Here is a 25966-nt window from a genome sequence, read left to right as displayed (position 1 = left end):
GGACGGCGCGGGCGCGGTGACTCAGTGCTGCCATCGCCGCTGACACATCGCTGCAGTCATTCATCACGCCTCGCCTCCGCCAGCTGCAGCACCGATCCCTGCCTGCTCCAGGGGGAGGCCTGCCCTTGCAGGAAAGCAGCACAGCGCACAAGGGCGGCTGCTGCTGCTGCTGCTGCTGCTCCTGCTGCTGCAGAGCTCGCATCATCGGTTCATGGGTTTGTTGTTAACAGCTGATTACGAATAAAAATGGTAAAGCAGTACAGAGTGTAAAATAGCTGTCCAAATGGGGAAGATGGCTGCGGGCGGCAGAACTCTCTGGTGGTGATGCAGCTCTCCCTGCTGATATTTTGATAAGATAAATGACAGTGTGTTAACACGTATTTGGCAAAGGGATAATCAACAACAGGGAACCTGAAGCTGCCTTGCAAAGCTGTTGTCTGAGCTTCAGGAATTTCCTTACTCTCTATGCTTTGAAAACCCTTAATTTTCTTTAACTAGCTGAAGTTCGACACATATCCTCACTTGATCCTAGCACGGTTTTCTGCTTAACGTATGTATAATCCACATACATTTTGGGATTTCCAGACAGCACTTTGAATTTTCTTTACAGTAAGCTGCTACCTAATTAGTTTTGACATTTTAAGATGCTTCAAGTAACCCACAAACACCCTGCATATATTCTGTGCTCTGCAAAGAATATGGACATCCTTATGTCTGTTGAAACCTTCCTTGACCAATAAATCAATCAAGGAAACATTTGAAGGGGCAAAATGAACTCCACCTAAACCATGTTAAAATACCAGCACAAAAGCTTCTTTAAATGGAAGACTAAAGCTTTTCCTTTGAGCTTGTATTTTTAGCATTAACACACATATAGGTCTTGCCCCCATAATCAGTAGCCTGAAAAGCCATTTGCATGAACGAGTGCACAAAAGCTTTGAAAAATCCCATTGTAGCAAACCCAATGACATTTTTGCCCATTCAGAGGAATGAAAACTGGCTAGGGAGGTAACCAAACAGATCTCAGTTTTAATGTTTACATCCATAGTTGATTGCAGGTGCTCTCTGCAGCTTTGTGTTTTCTGGTAAGCAAAACCCCAAAGTATTTCAAAATACATATTTTAAAACTTCTCTCTGCATAAAATGTCTCAACAGCCAGTGTTTACCCATAGCATGTGCTAACAAACTGAGGAGAATTAAGCAATACCTGTTACAAGAATGCTTTTCTGGTAGTGTTCCTGAGGTAAAACTTACTTTTTAATTACCAGTAGTTTGATTTTTAAAAAAAATCCTCCACTGTTTCCCTTTGTCACTTTTTAATATTTAATATACCACTGCACCATAATGTATCATCATCCAGGAGAGTGGTGTAACTCAGAAACACAACAGTCAAAAATCCACTCTTATTTGTCACATAACACCTTGAATACTGATCTTACATAAGATGTAAGATCCATATCCAAGGGAGGAAGAAGAGAAATTTTCGTTGCATTTCATTGCTTTTTCTATTTGATAACTTCAGGTTATATGAAATCCTGATTGCAGATGCAATTTTCTGTGGTGTGACACACTACAAATTCTTGGTTTAAAGGCCTGAACTGCACAAGTGAAGTCACTGACTAAATGTGAACTCTTGGATTTGACACCTTATCTTGAAAATAAGAAGGCTAAGGAGACCAGTCTGATGTGGGCTTCTAACATAATAAACAGGGTAGGAAAGCAAGTGAGAGAGATTGTACTTGTTGCCTGCAGAGGAAAAGAACACTGAAGTCTTATAAAAAAAAAAAAAATAAAGGGCAAAGATGTTTGCATGATTTCAGTGTATGAAGCACTGGGGGCTTTTCCTGAATCTATAATAAAAGGTGACAGCAGCCACAGAAATTGCAGCAGTGACAGGAAACCCTGTCAAATCTCAGTTGTGTGAATGCAATCGTTTGCTGGAGCTTTTAGCAGGGATTGAAGCAGAGAAAGGGATGGCTTCCATTACAAAATGACAAAGGTGCTTTTTATTAAAAATAGGTGTAGCAAAAGTAAATTTCAAGGTGTCATAAAGGCACCACCAATTTCTGCCTCATGCAGCCAGGGCAAAAACAGGGAGAAATGAGTGCTAGTGAAAAAGAAAAAGAGACAGCAGCCAGCTTTTCCCTCCTGTCCATTCTGAGAGCAGGAGTGTTGCTGTGCCTGCGCTGGCTCCAGGGAGCACAGCTCTTGGCGTGTGGCAGGGGCTGGGAAGATGCAGGGAATGGAGCCAGGGCCATCCCCACTGCTGTGCTCGTGCTGGGCTGGGAATGCAGGGTGGCTGTAGCCAACAGCAGGATGGTGGCCAGGGGGTCTGAGGGTTTTCTGCAAGGCTGGTCACACACACAGAGCCCCAGGGCCATGCCCTGTCCCAGTACCAACACCTTGTGCCCCATCCCACTCCTTTCTGCTGAAGCCAAGGCTATGATTTTCTTGAAATGTAGACCACAATTTTATCTTAAAAAACCCACTAAAATTGGCTTTCACATACAGAGATTCCCAAGTACTACTTTTGCATTAAAAGATGATACAATTTTTTTTTTAATGCAGGGCATTTCTAATGCCCTGGACACGCTGTGCCAGTTTTCTTTTTACAAAGGGGACTGAGAGGCAGGAAAGCCCTGTTTTTAGATTAGTTTACCAAGCGTTTTTTTACCACAAGTCTGGGGGGCGGGGGGGAGGGCTTAGCTAAAATGAGGAGTTTTAAAACCAAACCACAACACAAGCAGCTAGGGACTGAACTCTACTTGGTGGGAAGAGAATGCAAGAGGAATGGAAAGGAAGCAAAAAAGGCTTCCTGCCCAGGCCCATCACACCTCCAGCAGCAGTTTTTCAGCACAGAGCAGTGGCTGGAGCTAAGCTGCACTGGCAGGCATGCCTTTCCTCATTAGCTCTCCTTCCCCTGCCAGGAGCTCTACCTGTCACCAAGGTTTAGTTCCAGGTGGCTGTGCTGCTCTGGTAGCCACAAGCCAGGAACCTCTGCCAAATTGAAAGGAGCAGGAATTACATCCATAATGCAATGTGCCATGCTGTGGGCTTCTGACAGGCCTGTAGTGCCACAATTGCAAGTTTTAAGAGATTTTTGGGGGGCTTTGGTATCACTTTGAGCAGCTTGTGCATTGGCCAGGCTGTGTGTATTCTGTGACTCATTGACAGCGGCATTTAAATGTCAATCCAAAACCCCAAAGATTTTGGGCTGACAATCAGGCCACTCCTTACACAACACACAGTGGGAAAGCTGCATCAGTAGAAAATAAAACCATGGAGTGAAAGGGGAATAGTTCTCCAGGAAGCTCGGCAGGCTTGGGTCCATGAGGGGTGGCTTTAAAGGAAAATTTGCACAAAAAAGCATGCAGACTGCTTCACAGGAGTACCTTTTCAGACAAATAAACCAAGGGAAGAGAAGTCACATTCTAATAATTTGTAACAGTTCAGTATGCTGTAAACATCAATTCTGAGTACCTTGGTGTACTGCTGACTGCTGAGGTAAATATCTGGTGTACTTCATTTTTTTAGCCAATTAAAAATAAAAAAGTGGAACGTTCCAAAGCTCTCATCAGAAGACAGGTTCAAATATTTACTGTCATTATCATAGACAAGGGAGACTGAATTTCATCTTAAGTTTACTGAATTCCTTTGGGATGCTATTATACTATTTAAAATTAACCCAACTACTTGCTGGATATGTGGGTTTAATTTTTTGTTTGGTTGAGGTTTTGTTTGGGGGTTTTGTGGGGTTTTTTTGGTTTTTGTTTGTTTTGGTTTTTGTTTGTTTTGTTTTGGTTTTTTTGTTTGTTTGTTTTTTTTTTTGTTTGGTTTTTTTTTTTTTTTTTTTGGGGGGGGGGGTTTGTTTGTTTTTGTGTGTGGTTTGTTTTTTTTTTTTTTCCCTAAAATCCAATCTGATATTCCAGGCCAACACACATGCTATTCTGAAGATTTATGGGAAATAAAAGTATCTCTCCAGATTGATGCAGAGTAATTTAGTACCACCTCTCTTTCAGTACTGTGGCTACCAATAATATGAAACATAATAAGCATAGCGTTCTAACACATATAAAAATAAGAAACAAAGGGGTATTGTTCTGCCAGCTTTCTGATCACATAATTTTTTTTTTTATTTCATACTTATTGAAAAAAAAACCAAACCAAGAGGAAAGTAAAAAATTAAAACCTTTCCAAATACATCTCTCCCAGTTACAGGGAGATGAACATCCTGTGTAATGGATTCAGATCACCTCCATTACAAACTAAAGGTATAATATTCTTTGTGGAGGGTTCCAGGGCAAGCTTCATTTAAGATATATAATATGGTACGATGAATAGACCTTGTTCCCTAAATCACCATACTACTCTTTTTGACCTCCTTTTACTGTTTTGCAGAGTTTTACAGAAATGTAGCATAGAATGACTCAGAAATGGCTCAATGAAATCATCACTTACTGTTTGTTGTGCTGAGACTTGTACTTGCTGCTGAAGTCACAGCTGATGGTTTTTCTGTTGTGCCTTGTGTTGTTTGTGATGTAGCATTAGGTGAAGAAGATGTGGGGCCTAACACAGGAAAGACATTCCATTTATTTCCTTTCTTTTGTAAACACTCATAAAATACACCTACTGTCCTGTTTGCAGACTAACTTTAGATTATCAAAAGGATATTTAATTGAAATTCAAGATCAACAGGCCAGGGCCCCACTGACAGCAGGGAAAGCCATTCCCTGTCCCATAGCTGGGTCATCCCACTGCAGACAAGCCTGTGATGATGCAGCTGGAAGGTGCAGCTTGGAGCTGCTTTTAAGTCTGACCAGAAGGGAGCTCCTGCACACACCTGTAAGGTTTCACCAAAGAGTACACTCCCTGTAAAACAAATTCCCAAGCCAAGAAGTACTACCTAATTAATTCCCTCAGTGACCACTAGAACAACATCAATTAACTCAGAGATTTTCACTTACTGCTTGTGATGGTTTCATTTGTAGCTCTGACTGTAGCTGTTGTCACCACTGACGCTGCCAATGTTGTTGCTTGTGAAGTTCCTTGTGAAGTAGTCACCGATTCCCCTTCTGCAAGAAAGGCATTCACATCATTATGGATTTATTTTATCATGCCTAAATAAACATCACATTGCTCTAGCTGTGTTCTCTTACCAAGGCAGTGAATTTCTGTTTAAAGGCTGGCCCTCACAGACCTTTATTGCTGACACATTTTGAAAGAGTATTCAAAGTATATATCATTGGTTTCAGAGGGGGGGTTTGGTCTGTGAACAACCTGCAATTGCCTACTGAAAGGGAGCAATTGTACCTTCCAGCCAGCCCCTAAAGGAGAGGCACATGATCTTTGGGGGTTATACAGAAGTGCTTGGCTTCACTTCCAAGGGAAGAGGCGAGGGGAACAGAGCCTGGAGTGGATGGATGGGTTCAGTGTGCTGCTGGACTACCCCTCTGAGCAGCACTTTGCTGCATACCTACTGAGCAGGAGGAGGGATGTAAAATCTCCATAAAGTAGTGTGAGTGGCACATGGGAGCACAGCTTATAGATCACAGGTAAAGAGATGAGGGGGAATAGACTCCCCTAGTGTTTTGGCATTTTTTCCCTGTGTTTACCCACTTTGAGACATGTTTGAGTCTTCTTCACTGGCCAGCTTTCCTGGACCTTCTTCCTCTGCACCCAGATTTCTGGGGAAAAAGGAGCACCCAGCAGGCCCTCCTTTTTGGAGTACAGTAGAGCTTAGGACATTGTGGATGATATGAATAGTATTCTCTAGTAAATTATATTCCTTGGGGTGGACTCAGTGCCCTTTGTAAGGTGACTCCTAGTTCTGTCCTCAAGAGGAGTGAGACTTGGAGGCTAAGGGGAAGGGAAAGGGCTCCTGCAGGCAGCAGGAATCCCTTCCCAGCCACTGCTGCTATGAGAGATGGGAGAAGAGTTGCCCAAAGATCACTAAAGCAATAGCAGGGTTTAAATCACCTTGTCTTGCTATGCATGGATGGCCTATTGCAGGTCCCATGTACCCCCAGCACTTGCCCAAAGGAATGGACTTACCAAATTACAGCCAGGAAACTAAAAAACCCTATAACCAATCAATTTATGAGTTCAGCTTTTAATTCTGTGATCTAATGCAAACAGGAAGTGCTACTGTCAGCTAAACAGGCTCAACTAAAGACCTGACTACTATCTCTACCTACATACTAATCTTCTGGCATTTTTAATGGATGATATATGTGAAAGAATAGGAATAAATCATTGCACCCCATGTAATTTTCTCTCATAAGACTCAAGTACTTCTAAATGCAATGTTCACACTGGAACTTTTGAAATATGACTTATACATTCTTTCTCTGCTCTCAGTTTTCTGGCTGTTCACCTAGAGTAGCAATGCCTCGAGGAATGGGCCTGCTTGTTCCACACTTACAAATTGTTTTAATCTCATACTGGGTTTCTAAAGCTTTTTTCATAGTGGCATAAATACCAACATTGCTCTCCCTTCAATGGAAAAAAGCTGCAAGAAAAATTTCAGTGAAGCATTCAAAGATTTAACTCACTGTGAGGTACATTTATGAAGTGTCTTTTAAGCTGACATAAACATCAGGATTTTTGAGAACTGCATAAAAGAGCTGCAACACAATTTGAACAGGTCAAAACCTTTGCTGTAACAAACATAATATACACATATTTCACCTGGTTGCATCTTATCCACCTCCATTACTAGCATTTCAAGTGTATACTTCATCATCTCAGTGCTTTCAGCTCCACAGCAGACTCATTAGTATCCCCAGTTATCAAAAAATAGAACATTCTGTCCACATTTTCTCCTTTCATATGTATAACTTATTAAATGCAGCAGTCTTCAATATTCAGACTAAGAAGTTCACATGATTGAAATATGGTAAGTATTGATTTTTCATACAATTTCATAACAAAGCTGCATAATAAAGAGAACTGAATGTGACAGTTGAAGATGTAGACCAGAATCACAGACTTTTAACATGTGAAGTATGTATTTTCTCCGTTAAGTCCTCTTGAACTGGGAGTCTTTGGTAATTTATGAATCTCTGATCTCACTTGAACCACTCTTTGAGAGCACAGGAACTCAGAGAACCTTTTTCACCTGAAACAAAAAGTCCAGCCTGCTCAAATTAAGTGTCTCCATACTAAGATACTTCAATACTTTCTTTGCAACAGAGTTTCATAAGAGATTTGGGGAAATACATTGCTCTATGATCACCCTGGATGAAATAATTCACCTGGTTTCTCCCAGAAGCTGGAAAAGCTGAAAGCTAGAAAGACAACAGAATCTTCAGAACACCAGATAACAGCAAATTGGAAGTCTTACCAGCTTTTGATGTTACTGCAGAAATGGTTGTCTTGACAGAAGTGTTTTGAATGTCATCTTCTGAAAGAAACACAGAAAGAATCATATCACTTCTGTACCTTCCAGATCTCTTTAGCACTACACAGTCATAATAGCAGAGAGCAGCATGGACCTTCCTGGAAAATCAAGTTCAGAAGCTTATCAGCAGAAGCAAATAAATCATAGAACTCTGCTACCAACATTTTCAAGGTATAGCCTAAATCTCTTCATTTTGCCCTGACTGCTGTAATGGGAAGCATCTGCTGCTGCCTCCCACCTTGGACTGCATGCTCTTTTACCAGACCAGTTGGGAGGGGGGAAATGGAGACAATTAAAGAGGTTTTTGCTATCTCCTCCTCTCCGTGGATACAACCACAGCTGCTCTGAGTCTTCAGGGTGGAGGATTAACTAAAATAACTGGCCACAGGAGTAAGCAGCCCTTCTCCTGCCTTGAAGTAACAAAATTGTACTAGTTCCCTGGCTAGTGCAAGCACTTCAGGAGGGCTTTTCAGCATCACCCAAATGCCTAAATGTGGGAAGAAGAGGAGAATTCCCAGATCATGGCTCAAGAAGCACCACATTGAAAGACTGACTTTCCCCATTGCCCTCAACACAGTGATCCAGCTGTTGGGGTTTTACTGCCATAAACGATGCCAGTCTTAAAGCATCATTAGTAGGTGGCGCTTCAATATAAACAAATAAATAATCCAAAAAAGAAACTTCAATGAGAAAAATAATTTCTGTCTCTTCTTACTGTGCTGCAAGGTTTTAACATCATAACTTAAAAAGTGTTTTGGCTTCAAGCAAGATTTTCAGTCTTATTGCTGTGGAGTTCATATTTTTTTACTAAAAGAAGTTAGGGGGTATTGAAAGGGGTGAAAAAGCTGCACTGACTCAGAAACAGGCATTTCTCAACCATTTTAGACTGCTGTGAGACAAGTATGGGTACATTTGTGGAGGAATAGATCAACTCTGTAACTGAATGGGAGAGGAAAATGGCACAGGCTAATCCCCATGTGCTGTCAGGTTTGAAGCGTGGCATCCTGTCAGGCTGCATTAGCATGCTGTAATACAGACATGCTAAACTGAGTCAGGACAGCATGTCAGTATTCTTGTGTGACTCCATTCATGGTAATATCTGCTGGCATTCTCTCTTTTTTTGGCTACAGGGCAGAACAGTCAGTTTTGTTCTCTTTGCTCGGTGTACTGCGCTCTGATTAAAATTTCACGAGGCAGCACCCGAAGCCTGCAAGAGCCACAGATCTAACCTGGAAAAAAACCCCCACACAACATAATACAACTGAAGGGGCTCTGCAGAAACGTATTAAGGTCTAACCAGATGAACTCCTCTCCAAGCAGTGTGTTATCAGTGCTCTTGGCACCTGCATTTTTCTAACTGGTGTCAGCCCCTTCCCAGTGAGCCCCACTTTCTTGGGCATCTTTTCTAGGTATGCTGTTGCCTCCAAAATGCCTTGTCATGGCACATGCTGGCCCAGTTTGATGTGGGCATATCCTATATAAAATTAAATGTGTCCCCTGTGGGCCTGCTGCTGCCCCAGCTCTACTCCCCAGAACATGTGGACACAGTCACACCATGCACAGACTCGTGCACACTGCATTTAAAATACAGGTTTTCTTGCCACATGGTTACCCAGTGAGAGTGATGCTTCATAGCCCACACTTGAAAAACTTGGAAAACAAATTTTATCCAGAGAGACCTACAGGCAATCTTGTTTCCCTAAACAGCAAGCTTTTTTCCATTTCTTCATTCTCATTATGTACTGCTGACAAAGCTCCTGTAATCCCCCACACCACAAGGCCACAGCAGTAGAACAGAATGTTTTTTCAACAGTGCCTACATTTCAGCTGGTTTTGTTTTAACATATCTCAGTAGCTACCATGTCTGTAATGCCAGCTAAATGTACTAGCTGGCCAATCAGCTCATTCCCAAACTCATTCTTTCCAAAACTCTTCCTCTAACTCAGCATGACTTTGTAGGAAGCTCATTGCAATACTTAGATTATTCATCCTTTAAAGGTGTTCCATTTAATAACCATGTTGATAGGCCAAGGTTTCCTCAAAACTAAAAAAAAAAAGTGACTATAAGTCACAGTTCTATTATGACTCACTATTTGTTGATTTTATCACAGGTTAGAGATAAACTAAGAAAAATTCAATTAACAGAGTACAATAGAGTTTTATGAATTAATTGTTTTCTTAAAATGTTGAATAATTAACTATACTTTAAAATTAAGTTGAAAACATCATGCAAAAATGTTTAAACCTTGACAGGATTGTGGGGGGAACTGTTTGATTAAAAGATATGATAGAGCTGGTGGCTTATTATGCTCTTATTTGCAATGTTAAATTGTAACTAAGGAGAGTCCTATGGGGGATAAAAGTAAGAGATCAAAGAAAATGATAGAGAAAATAATTTTCACCATCAGAGATGGCTGATAGACAAAGAGAGGGACAGAAATCTTCATTTTTCTGCTCATGTCAGGTTGGGTGCAGGCTCAGATGATGGACAACTAAGTAAAGTTACAATTGCCTGTTTTTTTAGCAGATTTGAATGCAGTGAACCCTTTGATATGAGAGCACATAGATGTACTCTGACATAGAAGTAGCCAAAATCTACTCAGCCACTGTTTCCACACAGAAACCACCACCGTTTGCTGGTAGTAAACCCAGCTAAAGGAGCATGGGAGACCCTTGTGTCCAGAGAACACATGTGGAGCTAAAAGGCTCTCAGACACAGCACTGTGCTGAGTGAAGGGGGGATGCTGCTGGTGGTAAGATCCAAAAAGAAAAAAAACCCAAAACCCACCATATTTTAAAGCAGATAATAAGGCAAAAAGAAATCCAGACTGGGAGAAACATAACAAGAGAGGAAGAAGAGAAGGGCAGAAAGGTCTAGAGACAGTAAGACAGGGTCACAGGGAAAAATATGAAGGAATTAAGATCCAAGAACATGTGACATGGCCACAAGACCAAACTGAAAAGAGAGTAACTGTTGTGGCTTGTTTGGGCTTTTTTTCAGGTTCACAGAATTTCCATTTATTGTCTTTCCTAGGTTGGATTTAAATGATATATTTGTTCTAAAATGAAAGCATTGGTCTTTAGATTTTGAAATGGATGAACCAGAACACTGAACTTACTTTCTTCTTTTAAATTCAGAAGGAGCTCTTGAATCGAGACAGGACTGACAGATGACCACAGTTGTCCTCAGACTGCAGCTTTTGATATAGGCTTCAGTCTCTAAGATCTGAGCTTGGAGTTCTCATAACCTTTTCTCTCTCTCTCTTATTATTTTTACCTTTACACTAGAAAGAGAGACAGGTTCTGATCTCGTATTAATTGGGTGCCTGTTATTGCTACAATCAAAACATTAAAAAAAGCGAAAAATTGCATGTTATTATATCAGTACTTCTGTTTACACCCTACAGGATACCACAGGTTACGAACGACAAAGTTTGAAACACCACATGAAACAGATAATAGAAAACCAAATGCCAAAGCAAAAACATTTTTAAAGATTAATAGATAGTTCAAAATAGATACTGATTATATTCATTATATGAATTACTGAATTTAAGTGCTTTCTGGTTTGGCATCAATACCTAACTTTGAAAGGAAATTATTTTTATGGAAAAGTCACTCTTGTTGCAGATAACAAGTGGAATGGCCTGTTTGATATTTCTTTCACTTGACAGTGCACTAGATAGACAAAACCACATGGCTAAAATCCTTTCATTCAGATGAAGTACTTGGTCCAGCTTCAGAAGCATGTGAAAAAGGATGTGGACTTCAGGAGGTGGGGAGTTAGCAGAGAACCATAAAAATCATCAGGAGTCTAGAGAAAAATGACATCTCAGGAAGGATTGCAAAAATTACATTTGCTCAGCCTAGAGAGGGAAGGATTAATGGAAGGCACAACAACAGCAGTCAGTAGGTGCAGGAGTAGCTGCAGCCAAGGCAAAGGAATAAACTAATGTCCTCTGCAGTTTGAATGAGAGGTAATGGACAAGGGATTTGGACTATAAACCCTGCAGGTATTTCAGTGCCTGTGTCAAACTGGTGGCATAACAGCCAGCAGCTGGTGCTTTCACCACTTTGCTGATGAGGATGTGGTATATTCCCACTCCAAACCTGACCAATGCTCTACAGGCTCTACCTGGGAGCAATTACCAAAGAGGTGTCCTGGAGAATCCTGCACATGATAATTCCTTGCTTCAAGGTTATAAAGCAGAACCTACAGGTGTTTATATTATGTTTGTGTATTATGTATTATCATAGAATCACAGAATGGTTTGGGTTGGAAGGGATCTTAAAGATGATCTAAATCCAGTCTCCCTGCTGTTGGCAAGGACATCTTCCACTAGACCAGTTTGCTCAGAGCTCATCCGTCTGGTCTTGAACACTTCCAGGGAAAAAGCATCCACAGCTTCCCCAGGCAACCTGTTCCAGTACCTCACCACCCTCACTAATTCTACTCTAATTCTAGTAAAAAATGTCTTTCTAATATCTGATCTAAACCTACTCTCTTTCAGGATGTTATATGATGGGGTTTTTTGTGTGACCCTGGGCCTTTGCAACTACACACAAGTTATGGAGAAGTCAAAGTTGCTTTTTTGATTTGTTTTTCCACACCATCAGGAATAAATAGTGATCTCTTTCTAGCCCATGATAATTCTGCCAGCCCTTGTGACCATGAAAGAGCCTCCTGTAACCACTGTTCCAGTAAAAGAAAAAAAAGGTCCTTTTTCAAGAAAGAAATAGCTGTCCTTGTAGACACTCTGGTACAGATCTGGGAACTCAGAGGTCCCAAGAAATAGCTGCTGCCTGACACCAAGTAAACGACTTGCTTACTCTTACCTTGGAGCTCTGTTGTCTGTTATGTTTCCTCTTTCATATAATGCTGCTTCATCTCTACATTCTCTTATCTCACCTTTCCCCAGGCTCCGTACAGTCCTTGCACTTCTCCTATTTCTGTTTTCACTACTCATTTGTCTTCCTTTCCAGTGCATGACCATTTACCCTAACTTTTGAGATAAATTTATTTTTTCTTTTGTAGTGCATTTTGTATAAAGGTTCATACATTATCCAAAGAACAAAAATACAGATATACTAATAGAAGAGGTTTAAGTGCAATTTTAACAGCGCTGTTTGGAAACATCAACTCCTTTCTTGCTATTCAAAGAGCAAAAATAATAAAAAAAAATTTATGAAATACTCCAGAAATAAATTTTTAGAAAAAAGGGAATAACCCCCCTCCCCCAGGTATTTTTCTCTGAAAGAAATCATCTTAGAGAAGTAATACTGTTTCTAGTATTTAATAGTTTCTAGTGTTTCATCCTTAAGGACTCATGCTTAAGATTTTTCTTCTAAATTCACATAAACTAGATTTTAAATGGGAACCAAGGTTCTGATGTAATCCTGTGAATGGCTGAAGCTGATAACAGCTGACACAGCAGATAAGTGTGTGGAAGGATATTAAATTAAATACAGCCATTTGCAAGCTTCCTGAATTTGAAGCAAACTCAAAACACCTCAAAAACTTTGTGTTTCCACATTTCTTTAGTACACTAAGCAATACCCAAAGTGTGGCATGCCTCACACACACATTCAGCTGTGCCTGTACCAGGACATGCACACAACCATTCAGGCTGTGACAGCCCCTGGTGAAAGGAAAGCTGTGTCCCCAGTAACAGCCCCATGCTGGTCACTGCCACTTCCCTATCACCAAAAGCCAGAATTGCACAGTGTTTTTCCAGCCTGGTCTCACAATGGTTTTGCACTGCTGCAAAAGCTCTTAACACAGCCTCCTGCAACATAAGGCATTTTCCACCTCGGGATTTTCTCTGCTGTGAAATTCTCACATTGGCAGCTGGAAGGACAATGCAGACCCTGAACAGAGTTACACTGGCCATGTTTGAGGTGTATTTAGATACTGCAGGCAATGCTAAAACCATAAGGCAGGGAGAAAGGCCACATCCTTTGCTGCCTGATGCCAATCAGCTGGAAGCCTGTGATTCCCACTGCCTAGGGAGGTGGGAAACCACCTCCGGTTTGCCAAGCTGTCACCTTCCTTCCAGTCATGTCTCTCTTCAGCAACAAACTAAAAACAAACTATACAAATCCTACAAGGGGAGATTTTACACTCAAGGTCAAGTTTCTACTTCTTCTCTGTAGCTGCTGGTCCGGGTTTGCAGGCTGGTGTCACATGCCAGAGACAGTCTGCTGCACAAGAGTGGGGAAAACTTACAGGCATGAGCATGGGGAGGACACAAAGGCAGGAGAAGTTCCTGGGTCAGAGACACATAACACTCTCCCCACAAAGGGCAAAAGCACCTGAAAACAGCCAAAAGGGATGGATATTAAGGAAGGGAGAGCATAAATGTGAAGCCCCATAGTTGGAAAAGGAGACAGGGCCAGGGCTCCTCCTGCATTGCATGGGAATGGGCAGCAGCAACTGGGGCAATGTGGGATTTGGTTTCTGCAGAGGAAACATAAAGTGGGTGGGCTGGAGGCAGCCAGCAGTAAGAACTGAGGGGAGGAAGGAAAGGGAGGTAGCTGCCACAATTTTTCCAGCAGGGAACAGAGAGAAGGCAGGAAATGCAGCTTTGGTGCCAGCACTGCCCCAGAGCTCCTCCTGCTCACCCAGGCATGGGGCTAGCATGACCCAACACTAAGCATAGCATAGAGCTCCTGGGAATCACCAACCCCCAGGCAAAAGGCTCCCACAAAGCCTGCTCACAGCACCCAGCAAACAGCTCCTGCTTAGGGACCTGCTGCACAAAGAAATATTGACAAGGCAGATGCCAAGGACCAGCCTCAGCCAGCATGGCTGTAGGTTGGTAAGGCTCCCCTCCTCAAAACATTAATGAGAAATGTTGGATGAGTGCCCCTGTGTCACTGAGTATTTGAAACAACCCAAGCACAGCATGATTTGCCTCTCTGCATGTGTGGACATAGAAATCTGGGCACTTAAATAGCCAGTTTTAAGGGAGTTTTTTATTGCCTTAGAAGAAAAGCAAACTTCCTATGAAAGGCTTTTAGTCACCAGTTTTCTTAGTGTGCCTTCTGCTCACGTGAAGGTTGGTGGATATCTCTATTACTGTGTACTACAGAGGGATGAGTACATTGTTTGCACTCCACAGAACGATAAATGCGCTCAGCATGCTCATCAGCACTCCAGCCTTCCTTGAATGAAGGCTCCAAGCTCTGCACTTCTCTTTATTTAAGCCTGTTAAAAGTATTTAACAGGTTTTAATTAAACCCTTTAAAGCTATTTAAACCACCAGATTGTCACCCTTTGATTATGATATATTTGTTTGTCCACGTGTAAGATAAAAGCCAGGAGTTTCTAAGGACTATATTATAGTACATACAGAAAATGAACTGCCACCCCCTCCCTTTGTGTTAGTCAAGCTAAATAAATTTGAAAAATGTCCTTAGAGGGTGCTATTTTATATAGAAAGCTTTATACATATTGTGCATTGCTGAACAGAAGGAGAAAAAGAAATAAAGGAGAGCCCTTTTCCTTGCAACAGGAAGGGGTAAGTGTTGGTGCAATTCACCCCCACCCAGAAGGCAGAGAGAAAATTGTAATGCTTACAATGCTTTTTCCTTAACATGCTATTGGCAAGCCTATTTTTGTTTCCCATGAAAGAGCACGTTTGGGTAGGGCAGATACAGAACAGCCAGAGCGGAAGCTGAGTCCCGGTCAATCAGCAGCTCTCCTTTTCAATGTGCTGCAGAAGTTAGGAAAGTCATATAGCTCTGTGCTATGTTTGTGACCCAAGTGCATCTCCAGCAGCATGACTAATTGTATAATTCAGGAAAGGGTCACTGCAGTGTCTGCTATGATGTATTTATTTTTAGAACATCCGGGATCAGCCCAGACACCCATTTTAGCCACACCCGCCCATGCCATTCTGTTCCTGACAAAGCTCTGAAAGCCTCTGGAACATCCAAAAGCAGTTCCTGTCAGAAAACTCTGTGGAAACACTGTAAATTCCTTCTATAATTAATGTAATTCCATGCTCACTGGTCCATTGAGACTCTCTTCATCTTTTCCACACTGCCTAGAACAAAGGTTAAATGGTACAGAATATCCCAAAGGGAAGGCCCCAAATGGGCTTTGCAAGCCCTGCATGCAGCACAGTCTCACTGGAGTTACTTTACAGGCAAGGATGAAGGGAACACTTTGAAAATATCTCATTCCTCTAATTGGCACATACAGCTGATGAAGACCTTCTCTTGCCTGTCTCTATCTTGCCAAGCTGATTATAACTCGTGTTGTTCTGAATTTCTACCAATCTGATACTACTGCTAAGGTCAGATGCAAAACTGAAAATCTTCTCATACACTTTACGTAACGAAGTATGCCCATTTAAAAACAAAGTTACTACAAAGAGACTTGAAACAGAGTGTCAGCACTGAGAACTCATCCTACCAAAGAGCAGTGGGAACTGCTGCATTAGCCACGCTGGCTCCCACTCTGAAAAACAGCTTCCTACAGCAACAGAGTGGCCTGCATTCAGGATTCCCAGGCCTGTCAAAATCCCAGCTCCCAGTCAGTGCACTGGGAAGCCATGGTGAGCTGGGAGCTGATCCCATCATGCTGGTGAACAGCTAAAGACATCCCTTGTATTTTCATTGGCAATTAGAGCAATTGTATTCCCAGGACAATTACAACTGTTACATTACAATTGTGAATGAGCTGTTCCATTCCTACACAAACCTTTCTGCTCTTCTTCAACCTTTCATCCCATGAATGATCAATCCCCACTTTCTATTTTGCATCTGGAAACAGCAGTTCCTGCCAGCTCTTGGAAATGCAAGGCGAAAGCAAATAGGGAAGAGGCAGACAGTGTACTACAAGAAAGCATCTCTAAGTCAGTAAGATAAATTGGGCACTAGTTCACCTAAATTCAAGAGCATTAAGACATGCCAGCCACATGACTCCATTAGCACTGGGGATGGCTTGCAAAAGTAGTGGAATCCTCTGGAGCCATTTGAACTAGACAGGATAAAATGTGCAGAGAACCAAAAGACCACTGTGCACTGGGAGGATTTTTTTGCCTCTAGTACATGTACTGTGTCCTTCCCTTGCACATCTCAAGGACTGGGTTATTTGGCATAGATCTTGAGTAAGTCCTTTTTTTTGTTGCTGGCATGTTGGAAACTAGTGAGTTGTTGCAAGCCCAACACTTTTTAAAACACATTTGCTATCTTCGGAATAACAGCAAATATATTTATAAACTACTTTTGTAAGAAAAAAAACTTCCTAAAGAGAACCTAAAATTGTTTTGCTGGAAGAGTGTCATGGTTTGACGCTGGCACAATGCCAGGGCCCCCATGAAAATACCTTCTCCCTGGTGTCTGCTGTGAGACCAGGAATAAGCAAAGCAGGCCCCCACTTAGAAATAAAGAAAAAAAGACTTTATTAACTAAACTACAACTCTAAGTAAAAAGAAACACACAGGGAAAATGAAAACCTTCCAAAAACATTTCCTCCTCCCCCCACCAAATTCCAATACATCCATCCCCCAAATTTCAACTCTCAGTCCATCACCACCCTTTAGATAATCAATTCTCAGTTCATCAAGAGGAGAGGAGTCCTTCTTGTGCCATAGGCTTCCCCTGGAAACACAGTTGAAACCTTGTGTGTTTCCGTGTCACTCGTGGCACCGCTTGGAGAACATCTGCCATCGTGACCTCTTCCTTCCATGTCCAGTGCTCTCACCACTGCACATGGACTAGAGCTGCTTCTAGGGTCATCTTTTTAAGGATGCTTTGTCCCGTTCCAAAAAGAGCACAGTCTTACTTTTGGGACACCTGTCTGCCCCAGATTTCACCCCCTGGGGCCGAGGGGTACCAACACTGAACCCTCTTGGCTCTGAGCCATTGCTTCCCCCTAGATGCAGTCTCTGTGTCACAGGAAACATGGTTCTGTCCATGGCTATAACAAGGAGAGTCCAGCTAAAGCCACTCCATCATCTCTTCCCACCTAAGATTCTTCTCTACTCTTCCGAAATCTTTCACTTGCCCAGACCTTCACACTTGCACATTTCCTTCTTCCATTTAATCTCTATCTCTCTTCTAGGAAAGGTTAATGTTCTGCAAAGTTTTCATTGTCCAAAAAAGGGTTAAAAGCTCGGGCTCTGACCGCCATGGAGACTCCCACAAGCGGCCGGACACCTTCTCGCTGCACCCCCCCTTCTTCTCCTTCTCGGCTGTGCTGCCGGCACATGTTATCAAGTTCCAAGGAAGCAGTCACAGGCACAGGCTGTACTCTCTCTCTCTCTCTCTCTCCTGGGGGAGCTGCCTGATACTTCCTGGTGCTTCTCCCACCCTTCCATGCTGGGGCCTCTTCACCTCCCCTCTCTGTCCAAGCCCCGGCCTACTTCACTCGGCTGTATGGCTGCCCTCCCCGGCCCAGCAGCAGCTGCTGGACGGGGGAGAGATCTGAACTCTTTCCCCGCCAAAACCCAAGAGAGCTTCCCACGGGAGTGCTCTGCTTTTTAACCCCTGTGTTCTCAGAGGCATATCCATGTGCCCAGTGGCCACACCAGGTGCCAATATTAAAATCTGAACACCTGTTGGTGACCACAGCATATCCCTAGAAAACCTACTTCCTGTCAAAACACAACAAAGAGCCTTTCTGGGCAGCCAGCCTTTGGTGTAGCTACAACTTCCAAATATTATGTGATCTAAGTCAAAACAGAGGATGTCCAGACTCCATCTGGACTCTATAGGACGTCCAGAAAGCTCCATAATTCAAAGAATTCAGTAGTTTTCACAAAGAGGTTTTAACAGTCCTTTGCAAGAATGAGTAACAACAGTGGAATTGCACACTGGTCCCAAACATTTCCTTCAACACACCACACATTTCTGACTTTAGGAGCATCTGGAGGAGTTAGGGGTAGATGAGGTTTGACAACTTGGCAGAAGTTTCAGAGTGTCGAGAATTGCTGGGTAAAGAAAACCCTCAAATTATTGCTTTTGTGGACTTTGAATGGCCATGGAAGCATCAGCCATGTATCATGTCAAAAGCTGCCCCTCTCTACTGGACATGAGACCTGGAATTTGGGTGGAAAGGATTTGAATTACACATTTCTTTGCAGATTAATCATCACCTATTTTTGCCATTTTGTATAGAAATATTTGGTGATATCTTTGCTTCTATAACCTTTGAATGAGTTTGCAAACATCTATATTGTTGTGATATATAACCCATGCTGAGATGAGGAGGAGTAATTCATCTGTCTAGGAAAGATTATTTCAGGCCTCCCAATGGGATATCCCTCCCAATGGGATAGATAGCACCCATATAGTAATGTTTAGAAGGTTATCAACACTGTATTTCAAACAAAACCTTAGACTCAATGTTGAGCATGAGAAAAAGTAGGAAAAGTGGTAAAAAATTAAGGAATATATGGGGTTCTGATCACTTCAGGTAATTATTATGCAGTGGAAAGATACCTCAACAAATAAATATTTTGCAGAGGAAAATAATGCAAATTGGCCAAGAAGGTTAGAAAATCTCCTGGCACTGTTTTCCTCAGACCAACTAAAATCCAAAGTTTTTGCCATTCTTATGAGTTGTTGCTTCAATAGCTGAATTTCTCAAGCCCAAACCCAACATTAATCTCCTGCTAAAGATTATGAAAGAAGAAATCTGCAGGAAGAACAAACATCTCATTAATATCATAATGTTAATTGATTTAACCCTAAAGTTACACTGACACTCCTCACACCAAGTAAATCACACCATCAATCACACTGAGAAATCACACCATTAAGACAAACTGAATGTGCTTTTTAGAATGATTACTTATCTTGTAGAAATCTGCAGACAAAAAGGCTGCTGTAGTGCTCCCATCCCAGCAAAAGACATAATTTTGTCAAAGTGATAAGACAAGGCAGAATGGTTACAGCAGAAAATTGTGATACAAAATTACGTGCCACTTGCTCTGTGGTTTCAGAAACCTGAGATGCATTGCTATCTACAACATGCATCTAACACCCGGAAGCACATTACTGCCATTGCAAAAACAAAAACAAAAAAAAAAAAAAAAAAAGAAAGGATTCAAAATTGTTGTAAAACTACACTATTGATCTACTGATGTATAGAATTTGCACTTGTACCAAAGGCAAGTATCCATTTTCCACATAAAAGCAGCCAGAAAATCCTTGTCCTGTTCCTAGTTTGAAACATAACCTTTGGAGTACCAGCTAGTTAGTCTGGCCTGAAAGGGGTTGTTGGCCACTCTGACTGCTGAGAAAAAAAGTATTTTAAAATTAATTTGGACCCTTCCAGACCAGCCTCTAGTACACGTGTGGGTGGCAGCAGAGAGCTTTCTACCCCTTCCTACAACACCCCAGCAGATGACACTTGCTGAATTTTATTCCAAGTCATCATATCAGCAAGTGATCATCAGCTCAGTCTTCTCTCATGGGGAGGTAGGACCAGAAGGCACAGTGTGGAGAGAAGATCATATTAAATTGTGTCAAACTCCTTTTCCTGTGGCAGGTAGGTCTGGCTGATACCACATGCCACTGTTAGGGCATCCAAGGATCCACTTTCACAAGAGGAGTGCCAAGGTATTGCTACCTGATATGCCAGCTGCTGGAACAATGACAGTGACTTGCAGGGCTGCAAATCAGAGTTTTGACCTTTCTGGTTTAAAGGGAGACCTATTTTAATAGAGAAACCCATTTTTAGAGTGCTAGTTGAAACCAAAAGTAGTTGTTTGTCTTCCGAAGGAGCCAAATATTTAATTCCTCACTTGCATTTGGAAATAACGCCTGCTACACACAAATCCAACTTTGTCTCTCTGTTTACTGAATTGTGAAATAAACCCATTAATGAGTCTTCCTTGAGCTGCTGCAGCAAAAATTACAAACAACACCACCCTCTCCCCCCACCCCATTTCATAAGGGCCATAAATAAAAATGATGGTTTTCCATGAGATTTTACTAATTTTACATGTTGAACTTAGTCTGGCTATCAAATAGTACCAGTTAAATGTACTCCCATTTCAAGGTTAAGAGATTCTTAAAGATTATTTTCAATTTTTACTTTTGCAGTATAAATTATAGTACAAAAAAAAAAAGTTAAAGTACTTCAGCAGGTTTTTCCACACAAGACTCAGATGTATAAACAATTTGAGTCCAAATTCGAGGTACTTTCCTAATTAGGAAAAAAACCCCACAAAACCAAACCAAACCTCAGCAGATCTTTTTTTCCTAATTTATAAACTAGTGAAGATTAATAAGAACTCTAGTTTTGAACACAGATAAAAAGAGTCAGCTAAAGAAAAGATAAGATATTCTGGTAAATTTTCGGAAAAGATAATCAATTTTTGGGCATGTTACACAGCATTATGTTTTCCCAGGTTTGGAACTGAATGCTGTAGGCAACTTGCCCTTAATACTCAGTTTCCATTTATTTTGGCTGTAAATCATAACCAAGCAGGTATCAAGCCATCTGCTTCTATCCTCAGTAAATGCGGCAAACTTGCTTTCAGGTTTGGGGATACAATATGCAGTTTCCTTCTCTCCAGTAATAAATACACCTTTAAACTCCATTAGTCAAAAGCTGCCCCAAAATGCAAAGGATCTAATGAATGAAAGGAATGTGGCAGCAGGGGGAAAAAAAAGAACAAAAAAAAATCTGCACAGGAATAAAAATTCAATATTCCATTAAAGGCTACCATAAGTTCCAGCACTATAATTTGATTTTTCTCAAAGCTAATCTTGGCAAACCGCTAGAAACAGTGAAAAACAGTGAAAGCACCAAATACAATTTCATTTTTTTTCACAATAGGCAAATTCTCAAGACATCCAAACTTTTGGCTCCAGCAAGTTAAAGGTGTAAGAAAGTAATATCTAAACCCCATTCACATTTCTCAAATTTCCAGAAATGAGACAATGATCCAACTTTGACTGTCTGTGCCTTGCTGGTTTTCCAGAGAACAAACATGAATAATAACCCAGAGTGAGGTGAGACCATTCTCAAAAGCTTTCACTGCTCAAAACAGTTTAGTTAGTATTTAATTTTAAAAATTAATTTTTAAAATACCTGAGGGCTTGTGAGCAGAGAGCACAGAAGCTGGAAAAGGAAAAGGCTATCCATCTCCTCTAATTTACATCAACAAGAGCAGCATTCAGACAGCTGCAAATGTGTGTAGTAACTACAGGAGCCCTGGCTCAGTGGAACTTTTCTCAAGCTATCAGCTTGGGAGTCAGGATTAACCAGCTGTGCTATAGGTTTGGGATGCTACACAGCATCCCCATAATGAGGAAAGGGGCTGGGAAACTCATATTTTAGGGCTGATCCACAGTGAAACAGAGCAGCTCCAAATTACTTCAGGGGGATTTGGACCAAACTCTCAATGCCAAGATTTGCTCCTACCTTTAAAAAAGAAGTTCCTTGTTTCTTTGTGGTGCCATCCACACTGACGGAGCACTCGGATAAAGCTACTTCTGGCTGTCAACAGGGGTCAGCAATCGGGTGTTAACATCCCAGCCCTGGAGATGTCCAACACAGGGTGACTCATTCCAGCCCCTCTGCTCAGGTGCACAACCTGGACACGCCCAGCCCGATGCCAGGAGGAGCACAGCCCTCTGTCCTCTGACACCACTTCTGCAAGACACCAGCCTGGGTGCCTGGGTGAGAAGGATGCAGTGCTGTGCTACCAGCACTGTGTGGAGGATGTTTGCTGTGCTGTGCAGCCACAGCCACACTGTATTCCAAGATCAAGGCACAAGAAAATGCAACATCTAAACACTTACATTATAAGCACATGCCAAGGCTTCTCCTCTCATCTTTTAGAAGGAAACAAGTTCACCTTTATGCATTTTTAAAGTAATTACATCCTAAGGCAGATTCAAGAGCATTCATATTTGATTACTATAATTTGACATTGTATTTTTTGACACATTCCAGTGCTGCCTGTTTAAAGCTGAAAATGCTATGAACCAACCTAGAAAGCATTTTTATTTGAGCTACATTTTGGAACAGGTAAGAATAAAGGGCAATATGCCAGGAGAACTGAACACCTTGAGATGAGCATGAAGAAACTCCTATTTTAAGCATGCCATTTAACTCCCTAGAGGGCTGAGAAAAGTCTAGGTAGGAGGAACAAGTTGTCAGGGAGCTATCAGCCTCCACATCTGTACCTAACTGAGCCTCTAGTAATGTGCTGACAGAGGGCTGACTCCACTGAAACATTATGGGCTTTTAAAGATGAAAGATCCCAGGACAAGTAAGAAAATTGCAAAGAAAAGCACTATGAGCATACAGCTGAAGAAAAAGCATGACATTTGGAAGCCCCACAGAAGACCAGGTATATTCTTTACTAACCACAGTGGAAATGTCCTATGTATGATATACAAAAAATACACAGAGAAACACCTTGTGTGTAGCATATGAAAAAGTTGGAAGCCCGCACATTTGTCTTGGTGAGCTTTGAAAACAAATTACTCCAAAACCTGGGGGAGGGAGTATAGAAACACTGGGGTGGGATTTGGTCTTCTCTAAAAATCATATTATATATAATAATTATATTATAATTCATCATTTAAAAATACTAAATAGCTGGAGAAAAGTCTTGTTGCTGTCTCCAATGCTCAAAAAAGGGAGAGTGGTGTGAGTCTCCTCACCATCACTTCCCAGCTTCAGATTACAAGATTCTGCTGTTATAGCCCAGATGACCAGAGAACTTTAGAGATCACAAAAAGTGGAAATTCAAGTAATCTGGTCCAGCTTTGCACAACAGACAATAAAACCAGTTCTGTCTTAACAGGTTGGTGCATGGGGCCGCCTGAAGCAAGCTTGGCTATAAAGCGTATAACTTTATTTCACAAGGTAGAAAAAAACATACTCCAAATTTCCCCATAAATTTCCTTAATTTTCTGGCATGAATTTACCAATAGAATTTCACTACCACATCTATCTTGCAATTAAGTGTTAAAAAATACTGGTTTTCCCTGTTTTATAGAACCAAAATCGTTCAGAACAAATGTATCATATATAAAATCTGCTTATTCACTGTCATCATTTCTGCCATGTTCATATCATGCAGAGGAGGAAAAATCCTTTTTTAAGAAAGGACTGTACAAAATTAGCAGGATTCCTCCCACCTTTGTATGTTGCTTTCTGGTAAGCTTTATGGACTGTTGTGTTAAATATGCTCTTTTTGATGCAACTCCACTTTGCTTTTCAGAAATTGTGAAATTAAAGCTTTGACAATGACAGGAAGACTATTTTTACAAGGAGTAGCAGACAGAGAATAAATAGCACCCCAAGACAGACTTTTGGGGCTTGTACTTACTTGACATAACTTTAAAAGCAGTTCTTTCTGTGGCACAGGTTTATTTTTAATCTCCTTTATTGATCTGTTTTCCTAACAGCAATGAGCCCAAGCAATAGAATAAGATACACCACATAATACTAGATTTCAACACATAACCTGAGCAAAAGTTGATTAACTTCATTTAGATCAGGTAATCTAGTGTTATCAAATTTTAATTCTGGTTAATAGATCCTTTTCAGGAAATCTATAGGCATTTGTGGAAGCTGTAGCCCAGAGAGAAATGAAATGAAAGTACAGATAAAAGGCAGATTTTACTTCAAATGTATCTTTTGGCAAAGGTGATGATAGACTCTGGCCCTTGTTGCAGGTTCTTTCACCCTTTCAAGTTTTACTAGTTAATTCCATTTTAAAAGCATGATCTTTCAAGAGGAAGAATAACGAAAACATCAGCTCAGTGACCACCTGAACACCAAAAATTGTATTAAATCTGTGCATTTAAGAATCATATCTAAAAGATACTGTGCCCAGTAACCAATGTGACCCCTGGGCTTGCAGCCCTCATTATCTGACACTTGACAGATGTTTTAAGTCCCTATATCTTTGGGGCCAAAACTAAAATAATTTCTTAAAGTCATTCTTGGCCAAACCTATAGCTGGCATAGTGCAAGGGAAATCTATCAGGATGGATCTAATTTGCAAGTGCAAAAACTGCAAAATCTTTCAGGCATTTCAATTGTCCCCTTAAAGCCATCTTTGCAAAAAATGCTTTAACATGTAGAAGAAAAACAGAACTGCAAACTTTTGTAAATACACCTCTGCTTTTGACTCCTCTCAGATTTAGGAGCTTCATGACACCTAGAAAGAAAACTGTCACAAAAATACAATGGCAGGAAAGTTTTTCACAGAACACATATAACTCAGCTGCCAGTTAGTACCTTCTCCTCCAACACACAGTCTTTCAATCACTGCAGTAGAAATGAAGAAAAAGCACACACCGACTGACAGCTCAGCTTTTGTTCACAAACCACTTGAGAGATGTGACAAGTCTATCCAAAAAAGCCAAAGAACTTACCTCCCACAGTGCAAACACAGAGTACAGCAAGGAAAAAGAAGGCAGTCGCCAGGAGCTTCATGCTTGGTGGTAGTGCTGTCAGCTCTCCCTTGTGCAGCTGGGCAGGGAGTGCTCTCACTCTGAGGCAGGCCTTAATTACTCCATGGAAAAAGGTGTGTGGTGACTGTGCCTGGTCACAGCCCATTCCTGCTTATTTTGGGGACTTTGATAAAGAACAGGAGGAAATACAACATACTCCCTCTGGGAGTTCAGTACAGAGGAGATTTATTGTTTCAGTCCTTACAGGAACTCCTTTTCTTTGGCAGTGAACCATGTTTTTGTTAATACATTATTTTGTTCTTCTTCAGTCATGAGGTCAGGAAGGTTTTTAAACAGAGGCAAATCTTTCCTTAGGATATATTATACATCACCAGCTTTCCTACTGGAGCTTGGGATCCTTTCAAAGCACATGTTTGTGAGCAGTGAGTGAGCCCAGGTAGAGGGGGATAACACAGCCAGGAACAGAGGAGCAAAACAAGCAACAAGAGCCCTCAGCTGGCTCTTATCTGGGCTGTGTAAAGTGGCCCTGCTGAAAATCACAGCTGCTTCATGTTAGAAAGTCTCCCTGAGAGAGCTGCCTGCAACCAACAGGATGCAAGGGCCACCAGAATAGGGAGAGGAAGTGGCTCCAACAAGGTGCCCCAGCAGCGAGAGGCTCTGGGCTGTGCAGCTAGAGCTGGGGTGGGGGGTTTTCTTTTACATGGAAATGGGTCCTCTTTTTTTTTTTTTTAATTTGAGAAATTGCAACTAGCCTTGACTGTATCTGCTCAATTAGTTATGGAAAGGTTTTTTTATTCCCATGTGCCATGGGATGGGAGTACAGACCCCCAAAGCAAGTCTCTTACCTGAGTTGTCTAATCAACCAGCACAGATTCTCTCTCTTCTCCTCCTCAGGACAGAGTGCAAAATTTTGGTACCCCTCCTTCTTACAGCAATTTTCCCAACATCTGTGGAAGAAATCTTAGCAGAGCTCTAGAGTTGAAGGCTATCAAAACATGATCTTGTAATAGTCCTGTGCTCTGCCCCTTAGAGATTCAATGCAACTGATGGCAATTAATCACAAACCTTCAACCACAATGAGAATGAAGTGCAGTATGTTTGCTCTTCTCCCTCTTTGTCAGCTCTCAGAAAAAACTGGAAAAATTGACCTCATAAACAGCCTGACTG

The 25966-nt window shown here is 41.5% G+C and overlaps 1 protein-coding gene across 1 annotated transcript in view; it reads right to left on the bottom strand.

Moving 5' to 3' along the window:
- EMCN (endomucin) overlaps positions 1-24887 on the bottom strand; it is a 55048-nt gene extending 30161 nt beyond the window's left edge. Inside the window, exons 1-4 of the mRNA XM_036383067.2 lie at positions 24761-24887; positions 7343-7402; positions 4965-5072; positions 4459-4566 (exon numbers count right to left, since the gene is read on the bottom strand). Coding sequence (XP_036238960.1) covers positions 4459-4566; positions 4965-5072; positions 7343-7402; positions 24761-24821 — 337 coding nt within the window. The 5' untranslated portion in view covers positions 24822-24887. The remainder of the gene's footprint in view (positions 1-4458; positions 4567-4964; positions 5073-7342; positions 7403-24760) is intronic.
- Between the last annotated feature and the right edge of the window lie 1079 nt (positions 24888-25966).

The sequence above is a fragment of the Molothrus ater genome, chromosome 4 (genome assembly GCF_012460135.2).
Source record: "Molothrus ater isolate BHLD 08-10-18 breed brown headed cowbird chromosome 4, BPBGC_Mater_1.1, whole genome shotgun sequence".
Taxonomy (NCBI): domain Eukaryota; kingdom Metazoa; phylum Chordata; class Aves; order Passeriformes; family Icteridae; genus Molothrus; species Molothrus ater.
The sequence above is the reverse complement of the archived record's forward strand: the minus strand, read 5'-3'. Positions and strand labels throughout refer to the sequence as shown.